Genomic DNA, 12122 nt, shown 5'->3' on the forward strand with positions numbered 1-12122 from the left:
AATGATTTGGAGATGCCGGTGTGGGGTGTACAAAGTTAAAAATCACACAACACCAGGTTATAGTCCAACAGGTTTAATTGGAAGCACACTAGCTTTCGGAGCGTCGCTCCTTCATCAGATAGTAGTGGAGGGCTCAATCCTAACACACAGAATTTATAGCAAAAATTTACAGTGTGATGTAACTGAAATTATACATTGAAAGATTGATTGTCTGTTAAGCCTTTCATCTGTTAGAATATCATAATAGTTTCACTTCTTTCATGTGTAAATCACAAAACCTTATTTTAAAAAGTTACATTCTCAGGTTAGCAGTTAACAATGGTGATAGCAACGGACTTCTTACAGAAACTCAGCACCCATCGACCAGTCGAACAGGGAACAGTCCTCGTCACAGTGGACATTTCCGCATTCTACACCAGCATCCCAAACAATGATGGCATTGCGGCAACAGCCTCAGTACTCAACATCAACAACTGCCAATCTCCAAACACCATCGTACAACTCATCTGCTTTATCCTTGATCACAACGTCTTCACCTTTGACAACCAGTTCTTCATCCAAACACACAGAACAGCCATGGGGACCAAATTTGCACCCCAATATGCCAATGCACAGGTTCAAACAAGACTTCTTCTCTATGCAGGATCTCCAACCAACATTATACACCAGGTACATTAACGACATTTTCTTCCTCTGGACCCATGGCGAGGAATCACTGATAAAACTACACAGTGACATCAACAAGTTTCATCCCACCATCAAACTCCCCATGGACTACTCTTGACTATCTGTCTCATTCTTGGATACATGCATCTCCATCAAGGATGGACACCTCAGCACCACACTCTACCGCAAACCCACAGACAACCTCATGATGCTACTCTTCTCCAGCTTCCACCCAAAACACATTAAATCTGCCATCCCCTATGGACAAGCCCTAAGCGTACACTGGATCTGCTCAGATGAGGAGGAACGAGACGGACACCTGGAAGTATTCAGGGATGCCCTCACAAGAACAGGGTACGATGCCAAATTCATCAACTGCCAGTTCTGACGTGCCACAGCAAGGAACCATAATGACCTTCTCAGGAGACGGACACGTACTGCAACTGACAGGGTACCCTTCGTTGTTCGGTATTTCCCAGGAACTGAAAAACTACGCGATGTTCTTCGTGACCTGCAACACATTATCAATGAGGATGAGCACCCCACCAAGACCTTCCCCACACCTCCACTACTTGCCTTTAAACAACCGCCAAACCTCAAACAGATTGTTGTTCGTAGCAAGCTGCCCAGCTCTCAGGACAACTCCATACAACCCTGTCATGGTAGGCGCTGCAAGACGTGTCAGACTGTGGACATAGATATCACTATTATACGTGGGGACATCTCTCACCTTGTACATGGCAGGTACTCATGAGATTCAGCCAACGTTGTCTATCTTATACATTGCAGGCAAGGATGCCTGGAGGCATGGTACATTGGGGAAACCGAGCAAAGGCTACGACAATGGATGAATGGGCACCGCACAACAATCAACAGACAGGAGTGTTCCCTCCCAGTTGGGGAACACTTCAGTGATCCAGGACATTCAACCTCGGACCTTCGGGTGACCATCCTCCAAGGCAGACTTCGGGCAGGCAGCAACGAAATGTGCCCGAGCAGAGGCTGATAGCTAAGTTTGGTACCCATAGGGAGGGCCTCAACCGGGACCTTGGTTCATGTCATATTATAGGTGACCACCATTGCACTACACACACACACCATCCTACAACTCTCACACACACAGGAACCCCAGACACACATATACTCAGGCATGCACACAGACACCCACACACATGCACATGCACTCCCTCACAGACTTGAGACACTCTGCACTCAATACATACACACACACACACACACACACACACACACAAAGACCCACATGCACACATATATTTTGTGGGGTGAATTTGTACTTGCAGGGTTGCATTGTACTTTACTCTAAAACTGCGTGCATTCATGTAGAACTCCGATATCTCTCTTTTTTTAGATTGGAATCAATCTAAACATCATGGCCTAGACAGAGAACACAGGGGGCCAACACCTTCAACATATTGTCTAGCTATCACCACTGTTAACAGCTAACCCAAGAATGCAACTTTTTAAAAAAGGTTTTGTGAAGTAAAATTATCATGGTATTCTAGCAGATGAAAGACTTAACAGACAATCAATTTTTCAATGTATAATTTCAGTTACATCACACAGTAAATTTTGGCGATAAATTCTGTGTGTTAGGCTTGAGCCCTTCACTACCACCTGATGAAGGAGCAACGCATCGAAAGCTATTGTGCTTCCAATTAAACCTGTTGGACTATAACCTGGTGGTGTGTGATTTTTAACTCTTAAAAACTAAGGAAAGCTTCAGAATTAAAAGGTAGTTAATTTGTATTTCTACCTGGGAGCAAATCTTATGTCCCATTACCATAAAGGTATGTGAATCGTGAGATTCTTTACTCTGAGTTGGTTTTGTAAATTCTCTTAAAGCGTAACCAGCTGCAAGACTGGTTAATGTTTTGATGTTTTTAGAAAAGCAATAAGATATCTTGTCAACTTTGAATCTTTTATACTTCCTTGGAAATCAAGAGACAAAGCAAGACCCAGATCTAAAATAGAGTAAATATTAAATCTGACTTCTGTGGTGCCCACAGCTGGGTGCCAATATTCATTAAAAGGCAAAGTGGGAAAGGAAAAATGACTGGAAACTAAAGGAAGAGGTTAGCTATGATCCTTTTAATAAAAGGCAGTTGACTTAGTTGCAATTCAACTTACAGAGTAATCAGCATTGTTGTAGTTTGAATCCATAGCAGGGTATTTGAAAACTAGCATGTTTTCTGATGAGTGATAAGCCCCTGCACAGGAGTTGCAGGATGGCCCATGCCAGTGGTATGGAATCCAGAGTCATGAGGGCTGTTCAAGGTTGTACAAGGGAACTCTTGGGAGGCAAATAGAAAGTAGACCTGAGTTTATAGCATGTCTTTATAAGCAGTAGTGTTATATGGGTGTCTAAGACCAGTGGGCATAAGTTTACGGTGAAGAGTAAGTGGCTTAGAGGATATTTAGATTAGATTAGATTACTTACAGTGTGGAAACAGGCCCTTCGGCCCAACAAGTCCACACTGACCCGCCGAAGCGCAACCCACCCATACCCCTACATTTACCCCTTACCTAACACTGCGGGCAATTTAGCATGGCCAATTAACCTGACCCGCACATCTTTGTACTGTGGGAGGAAACCGGAACACCCGGAGGAAACCCACGCAGACACGGGGAGAACGTGCAAACTCCACACAGTCAGTCGCCTGAGTCGGGAATTGAACCCGGGTCTCAGGCGCTGTGAGGCAGCAGTGCTAACCACTGTGCCACCATGCCGCCCACTGAGAAAAAATCTGAGAAAAAATATTTTCACCCACAGCGTGGTAGAAATATGGAACATGCAGCTTGAGAAGAGTGGTGGAGGCAATGTTTAAGAATCTAGATGAGCACTTAAAATACGGGGGCATAGTAGCCTATAGACCAAGTGCAGGTTAATGGGGTTAGTACCAGTACAGTATTTGTTGGTGCATTACTATACCAAATGACTCTATGGGAAAGTGATGGCATAATGATCATGCCACTGGACAAGTAATTCAGAACGTAGGCTCTAATGTTCTGAGAACATGGGTTTAAATGCCACCATTGCAAATATTAAATTTTGACTTCTATTTTTTAAAAAGATAACTGAAATCATGGCAACCATGCAACACTGTTGATGATTGGTGAATCACATAGCTTTAACAATGTCCTTTAGCAATGGAAATCTGCCATTCTTGCCTGGTTTGACCTATATGTGACTCCAGACCCATAGCAACATGGTTGACTCTTAAATGCCAGCATCCCATAAATGAATAAAAATGTTAGTGATAGCTGCTTTGTTTAATTAGTTTTTGTACGAGGTGAAGTTTGTTTTTGTTTAAAAACATGATAGCTTGTGGAGTACTTCTGTCAATGAATTACTGAGTGTGTGGCTTTCTTTTTTAAATGTAACAGAATTGCAACATACTTAATTCTAGCCAATGAAATTCTGCTCGATATAGGGACTCATTTTCCAAAACTAATTGCATATTTAACATGGTTTAACTCTTGCTGCTATCATTTTGAACAAATTGGCATAAATTCTTCTGCTGTAATAGGCTGGCAACTGATTTGAATCATAAGATGTGTTTCACTTGGCAAAAAGTTACATTTGAGTAGCATCCCAAAAAATGTCATATGTTCAATTAAATTGACTAACTTTGTATGTAGAGTAACTAGATTGTATAAAAGAAAAATAATCATGATTCTGTCAATCTTTGGTAGAGAGATGGAGAAGACTGTGAAGCAAGTATTCTCAGAGAGAGGAGCTAATGTTTCTGTCATCACTGAAGAATCGAAGACCAATAGCAGTAACCAGGATTGGTTGCCAGCATTCATTGCTCTTCATTCATCCACATCTTCTGAAGAAAAAGCAGATTCTGAAGTAGAAGTAAGAGCTGGTGAAACACTGGGTATGTATTTGCTCTTTTTTTTTTATATAGGTCAGTGTCATTTGGTGTTGCCTTGGTACTGACATCCTCACACTCTCAGATCCAGCACAGAATGAGGTAAGGAGCTAGGTGCTGAGGAAAATCCTCCAACTCTACTGCTGAACTAGTTTAGATTTGCTAAATCTGGGATGCTTAGTTATCCCTGCTAACCTACCAACTCATTCCAAAGTCATTAGTTTATGTTTGTATGTAACCTTTAATATAATAAATGTGTCAGTGTTATTCATAGGGAAGAAATGGTGACCAGTAGGAGGAAGAGTTCAAGAGAAAATGTATAAAATCATTGTCAAATATCAAGACTGTAAAGAGGATTTTGAAGCTTATGAGAAGACAGTTAAATTCCCAGAAATTATGTTTAGAAGTTGGTGACTCATCACGCTTAGTGATATTTGCTCTTCAGTTGACTTTACCTGATTACCATTGGTGTGGTAAAGCAAATCTGTCTAGTAGGCGTTCCAAATGTGACATACTTGTACGAACCAAAAACTGATCTGGTCACTCCAAAAGTACAGATTCTTTGGGATCTGAAATCAATTTCCAGCTTTCTGCTAGAAAAGCAGTATGTAAGAGTTCTAGAGTTTATACAACATGGAGAAGTTCATTCGGCCTCATTATGTCCATGCTTGGCATCAAGCATCTATCTGTTTGATCTGATTTTCCAGCACTTGACATGCAGCCTTATGTACTATGACATCTCAAGTGCTCATCTAAACAATTCTTATTCTTCTCAGTTCCTGCCTCTACCATCCTTTTTAGGCAGTGAGTTGCAGATACCCACAACCCTCTAGATGAAAAAGATATTTCCTCAAATTCCATCTAAACCTCCCTATCTTAAAATAATGCCCTTGTTGTTGACCTCTCTACAAAAGGGAAAAGTTTCTTCCTATCTGCCCTATCTAAACCTCTCGTAATTGTGTATACTTCAATCAGGACCCTCTCAGCCTTCTCTGCTATAAGGAAAATTAACCCAGCCTATCTACTCTTTCTTCATTGTTGGAACTTTCCAGCCCAGGCAACATTCTTTGCACCTTGTAAAACCACAGCCTTCCTATCATGTAATAAATGTAAGTCTTTTCAGTCAAAAAATATTTCATTGTAAAATGGTCCTTGTGTAATGAAAAAGATAGTACAGAGGAAAACATTAGATCTAAGTACTTGAATGAAGCAGTATCATAGGGAGAATGCATGTATGAACAACAGGCAAGCTCTAAACTGGTTATAATGGCTACTATAATCAAATTGCCTGGTTCTGCTTGTCAGTGGGTAGGATTTCTAAAAAATATTTGAAAAATTATTTCAGTCATCTCTGAAGTCAGTTGCAGAGCCATAGAATGTTTAATTGCCATAATTTCCAGCCAGTTTTGTGAAATGGTTAAGGTTGTCACAGATCTTGAGATTGTAAAGGCCAATGGATCCTGAAAGCCAAACAAACAGAGAAATCAAAATCTTTTAAGGCATTTGAAATTTGGTAAAATTTGACAGAGATTTCCATGGCATGCGATCATGAGCTTTCCTGGGTTAACCAAAAAGCAGAAAATGGCTGATGTCTAAAAATACTCAACGTTCACACCTTGCAATACTGCACTTTATACGATTTATTGGTTACACTGCAGGGACTCACCAAGGTTAATTTGTCAGTGTGCCACATTCCTGGTGACCTCTATCAGTTAGAACAAGCTTAGCCAACCTTTCAGCACAGGGACCACACATTTCAATTTTTCTCTCACTCCTAGAGTCTGAGCAATTTTCGGAAACATTAGGTTTCATACAGAATAACCATACAATTCAAAAACCATTCCAAAGAAATAAATCAAAAACTTAAATAAATGGTTAATTAATTAAAATGACTATTAAAAAGTGCTCAGAATTAGAAATAATTAATTAAATTGCTTTGCACTTTCATTCGAGAAGTAGTGCTACAGAGACAGACAAACTAGGCCCAAGTCCACAGATGTTGGTGGGGCCGGAGTTAAGCTAAGGAGTTGGCTTTTACTTAACTTTGCTGATCTTGCATCACCTCTGGTGTTCCACGCTCTTAGCCGATCACAGCAGAATTCGTACACAAGTGGGGTCAGGAGTAGTTTATTGTTTTGTTTTGCTTTTCTTCCTCACCCACCTGCTCTGCATTAGGTCTTTGGAGACGGATGGAGAAGGATGAGTGAACATTTGATTCGCTCATCTCAGGTTCACAAGCTCTCTCCCTGCTCTCACATGCACTATGTTTGTTGTGTTTACTCTCCCTCACCAGCACGCACACTTCTTCATGCCCACTTCTCCCACAGCCTTACTTCCCTCTCCATCACTTGCCCTTCTCTCCCTCACTTGCTCCGCTGTCCTTTGCTCACACCTCTCCCATTCTCTCACCCCCATGCAGTCACCCCTCACTCCCATATACCTACTCCTCCCATACAACATCCCCACAAATATGCTCACCATCTTCATGTACACTGACATACTCTCCCATATTCACCCCGCTCTCCTTCGCTAACACCACTCCCATTCTCACCCCACTCTACCATGCACTTCGCCTTCACCCCAGTATACTCGCGTCACTCTCACATACAACACCCCCGCCAACACACTCACCATCTTCATCTACACTCTTATCTCTCTCTCTTTCATTCTTAACCCCTGTCATCCATTTGCATCACCCTGACACTCGCCAACACACACCTACCTCAACTTGTCTTTGTCTTTCTCTCTCTTTCTATCATATGCTCCCACAGTCATTCATCCCTTGTCCGAGCTTCCCAATCCAGCATCTTCATTTCAGTCATTCACTCATTCAGGACCTGGGTGTGAAGAAAGGAATTTCATCCATCAGGCTACAAATAACTCCATGACTTGGGGACCTTCATTCTAAGACCTTGCTCCCTGATTCAGGCCTGCTGACCCTGTCACTGCTTGGCAGATATCCCATCCCATATTCTAACTCTTTCCATGTGTTTGAGCAGACTTGTCACTGCGCCCAGTGCACAGGCCTCAGGCTGGTTGAAACTATTCACATGCACAAAGCGTATTACTTCTCTATTTAGAAGTAATTCCTCTTCTGCTTTTGTTGGTGATAGGCTTACAAGTGAACTTATCTGCTGAAACTATGGGTCCAAAACAGCATCTGATTGAGCAGCAGCTTGCAGAATCTTCCAGTTGTCCTTTCTGTATTTGGATCTCTGGTCATGGGTCGGATACGACATGTTGACAGGCCACAATTCAACCTGCTTGCTGTTGGACAGAGTCAAGCTAGAGGGATAAGCATTAATTGCATGGAAACACCATTTCCCCTGCAAGTTGTCTAACTTGAACATACATTACGATTACTTTTTCCTGAACAACTATCCTGGAAGTTACTACTGAACACTATTGTGGAATCACAATTAACAGCAAGGCACACACTTATCATCTTTCTTTAAAAAAAAAGGGTTTTTGCAGTTTTCCAATGTCCTTAATGGTGTAATGCACTATTAAGTTATTCACTATTAGAAATGGTGCCAATCGACTGTCAGCCTGGTGATTTTCGGTCATCTACTAGAATTTTGTAACTACCCAAACATTGAGCAAGAACAGCTTGCAACCTCCAAGGCAATTCGAATTTTCCATATTTCATCCTCTATTTAAATAGTTTGAAGCCATCTTAAAAATGTGCTGGGACTGATAATTTCAAGTTGACTGCACCACTCACAGATCACCTCATGCATGCGATAATTTAATTACGGATCATTTGTCGTACTTTAATTTGTTCATGAAAGGGAACAAAAGTCTCAGGGAATCGAGCAGATGTTTCTGTTTCCCAATTGCCCGTTTAGTGAGGAGTAAATGGCAGCATTCAGTCTGGCTAAAGCCGGAGAGAGGAGTGAGAGATGGGTCTTTACAGCTTTGAGTGATTTCTTTTGTAAACATTTTCCAGAGATATGCTTCTTTGAGCAGTTATAAACAAGAGTTCAGCTCAGCAGGTGGCAGGCTTTTGAGATCCCTGCACATGTCATTTTATTGTCATATTTCATGGTCATAATCATAATGGAAGGAGTTCGCTACCAGCTTTTAACAGCACCACTGTGCTCACTTAACAGCTGAACAGGTTTGTTTGACATATCACTGGAGCATAGGTAATAAGGTAGTGCATGGGATGAGACAGACTTTCTTCAAAGTAATTGATAGCTTTTGGATGTTACCATGTTGTGTCTATGTCAGATAATAGCTCGGATAATGGAGCATTTAACTGCCAGGTTTATGATCGGTGGATTGTAATATATCCCAAAAAATGCTTTTGTTAACCCCTTTCTGTCCTTTCTGAAATTAGTATTAGTTGTACATTGTTTTTTGACTGGTTTTATGACTTCGTCTTTTGAAGTTGTTAGCTTCTTGTTGAAGTATGCAGTTCCACATCATTATTGTTTCTTCAAAAGATTCAATATTTGTAATTCATGTGTATATCTACATTTGAGTACTGGAAGACTGTAAACAAAGCCAAAAGCCACAAGGGTCACTGGGTAACAATTGGCAGCTGAAGCATTAGGTCAGTTGTCCCCAGTGTAGTGTTGTTGAGGTGTTGAGGCTGCTGATGCTGCTAATTAGATCAATATACGCAAACTAGTAGTCTTCATTGACTGCTCACTAGGGATTTTGGCTGAGCCATTAGAACAATTGTACTGACTATTATTTCAATTTAGGTACTTTTGAAAGCAAGCAAGAAATTACCATTTCTGTGGTAACTTTCTCAGTTCAGACCATAGGAAATAATTTGCTCACAGCCAACATCCCATAGATCTCTATTTTTAAGTGATGCTAATTACATGACTAATATTTTCCACAGGACTAGGAGAAAAAAGCCAATGTTAAAACTCAAGGTTTTACATATACCTCAGAGGACAGATAAGGCATCAGTGTTTCATCCACAGGAAAGCACCTCCTGATGTAAACCTAAGTTGTGCTGAAATCTCTGGAGTGAGACTCAAACCCCCAGCTTTCTGATTTAGAGCTGAGTGCACCTCCACCAAATTCCGGTTAAAACTTTAGATTATATTAAACCTAGGCAGAATAATGGTTAGGTTGCCATTTTGATTACTTTAGGAGGGATTTCAAAGCTATGGGGAGAGTGCAGAAGAATATCACTAAGGTGATGCTAGAGATAAAAGATTTAGAGAAACAAGGCATCTTTTCATGAGAACAGTCATGCAACAAAGAAAGGTTGCAAGGAGACCTGATGGAGGTGTCCAGAGTTGGGAATTTGTCTGGGGAACTTCTCTTACTCAAAGGCATAATTCACAAAATAACAAAGCGAGAGGTTAAGCTTTTTTTTATACACAGGAGCGACACACAAGTATTATTAAAATGGTATGAGGAACAAGCGGATGAATGGAACTAAACAAACAACATTTTCCTAGAGTCACAAATTCAGTGGCTTCTGCCTGTGCCAGTGTAGTTCTATAATTTGAGGAATGCTGAATCTGGAGGTGAGAAAAAAAGTTGGAAATGATTGAAATCTGAAGCAAGTAACATAAATTGTGAAAATTCAATAAATTGTTAAGACTGGAGGAAGAGGGATAGGATGGCTCCCTGTTCTGCCTTTCCTCAATTGACTAAAAAGTTTTTTTTGGCAAGGATATATTTACCAATTCAGTGACTGTTCAACTGTTTAAGTTTTTTGATTAAAAAGACAAATTTAGATTGGTTTTACTGAGCTTTTACACAGGAAACTCTACATATTTTATTGGTCTAAGGAAAATAATAAATTAAGTTTTGACTTTCATGTTCATGGGCATGCATTGGTTGAAGTTCGTACACCCACATAAATAGATTACAGAGTGCAGGAGGACAGGTTAAGCAAGTTTGATTGTGACATTAGTGTCTGACTAGCAATTCAATCATTATCATGACTAGTGTACTAAAGGGATGTGCATTAATGAGGTTAGTGAGTTGGTTGATTTTATGCTGAATTTAGCAATCACATGGCTTTCACTTGATCCTAATGCATTCACTGTTCAGCAATTTAGAGATTCTGGAGGTGATTTATCTGTTCTTCTGGAAGTAGGAGGATTTCTTCAACACGTGGATGCTTGCCATAGGCAAACAAGGTTCAGAATCTTGTTAGCTGGAGAGAATGAGAGAGGAAGAAGGAGTTCCTTTTGGATTATGGCCCTTTAATGTCTTGGCTGCTTGTATTGTACTGAAGTGAAGCAGATGCTTGAAACACACAATAGCTTTGATTGTGACATTAGTGTCTGGTCAGCACTTCAAACATTATCATGACTAGTGTATTCTAATTGTAACATGATCGAATTGTGTCACTGAATCACTTTCTCACTCACAAGCTCCTTGCTTCTGGTCTGTGATCCACTTTGAGGAGTACCTTAGGCAATGCTTTACTATTGGAAGAAAAAATATTGTTTACTTGTATTCTTCTGAGATCATTGTCTTAGGGACTTTGCAGATGTGGTGCAGAATATTATGTGGTGGCAGACTGCTCGCGCTCTCCCTTTTTCTTGGAAAGAGCGCTGTGAGCTAACAGATGATTAAGAAGTGCACCTCAAAGCTATAACATGCTGAACTAAGCAATAGTTTATCCTTCCTTAGCCTTATCTCCTGTTAAAACCCTGTGTACTCTTACCCCAATGCCTCGTGTAGCTTAGCACCTTCTCATTTTTTAGTGCTGGACCATCCGGAACTAGAAAGCTCACAAATGGTTCAAAACATTCACTTTCAATTCAGCAATGACAAAGTGGAACAAAAAACAACCAGAAGCTTCATTTGGTTCTGGGAACAGATAGGGACTGCTTCCCCTTTCAGCAGCAACAAATTTAATGTCAATGAATGAATCTCCACATCAGTGTCAATTAAGACCTGTCTAACTCATTGCTTTTGATACTGAAGTACTCTCATACCGAAGGTGCTATCCCTCCTGTTGAATGTCCTCGCCTTCCTTCTTGGAAGACTGAAGGCACACTCTCAGCTCTCTAAAGTTTATCACATTCACTCTTTGCCAGCTCAGTATATTCAGATTGTACAGCACACTTTGTCTGGACTCTACTATAAGGACCCCTCCCAGAATGATCTAAGCATCAGAACCTTATCTTCAGACCTATTGTCTGCACCACTATGGCCCTGCTCAAAGAATGGGCTGCACTGTATCCGTGCTTGGCCTCAGTCAAGTGGTTGCATAATGGAGTCATGAGCATGGTCGCAGAAAGTAATCCTTGTCTCCGTGTAACCCATCTTGTACAACATTCAGCCCTTGAAATGAACCAGTAATATGAGAGTTCTCAACAAGGTAGGCACCATGGCAGTTTCCAGAACACCTCGCGCAGACCTAGAAAGACATGGTAACAATAATCACAAATTGCTTGCACATTGGTGATGGATTGCTGATGGAATGGAACACTGTTGTGTTGATGAAGTTGGCTGTATGAAGATATTGTGCTCTCAATGCAATGTGTACTGTCTATTGCACTGTGCACTTTGAGGAAGCAATCTATGTTCCTAAAGCCTACTGCCCAACCTGTAGCACTGACCTTGCTATGG

General features: G+C 40.9%; 1 protein-coding gene across 1 annotated transcript in view; it reads left to right on the forward strand.

The window, feature by feature from the left end:
- The window catches only part of zc3h3 (zinc finger CCCH-type containing 3), a 250275-nt gene that overhangs the window by 213790 nt on the left and 24363 nt on the right, over positions 1 to 12122 (forward strand). Inside the window, exon 11 of the mRNA XM_060824460.1 lies at positions 4381 to 4568. Within this exon, the coding sequence (XP_060680443.1) occupies positions 4381 to 4568 (188 nt within the window). The remainder of the gene's footprint in view (positions 1 to 4380; positions 4569 to 12122) is intronic.

The sequence above is a fragment of the Hemiscyllium ocellatum genome, chromosome 4 (genome assembly GCF_020745735.1).
Source record: "Hemiscyllium ocellatum isolate sHemOce1 chromosome 4, sHemOce1.pat.X.cur, whole genome shotgun sequence".
Lineage (NCBI taxonomy): Eukaryota > Metazoa > Chordata > Chondrichthyes > Orectolobiformes > Hemiscylliidae > Hemiscyllium > Hemiscyllium ocellatum.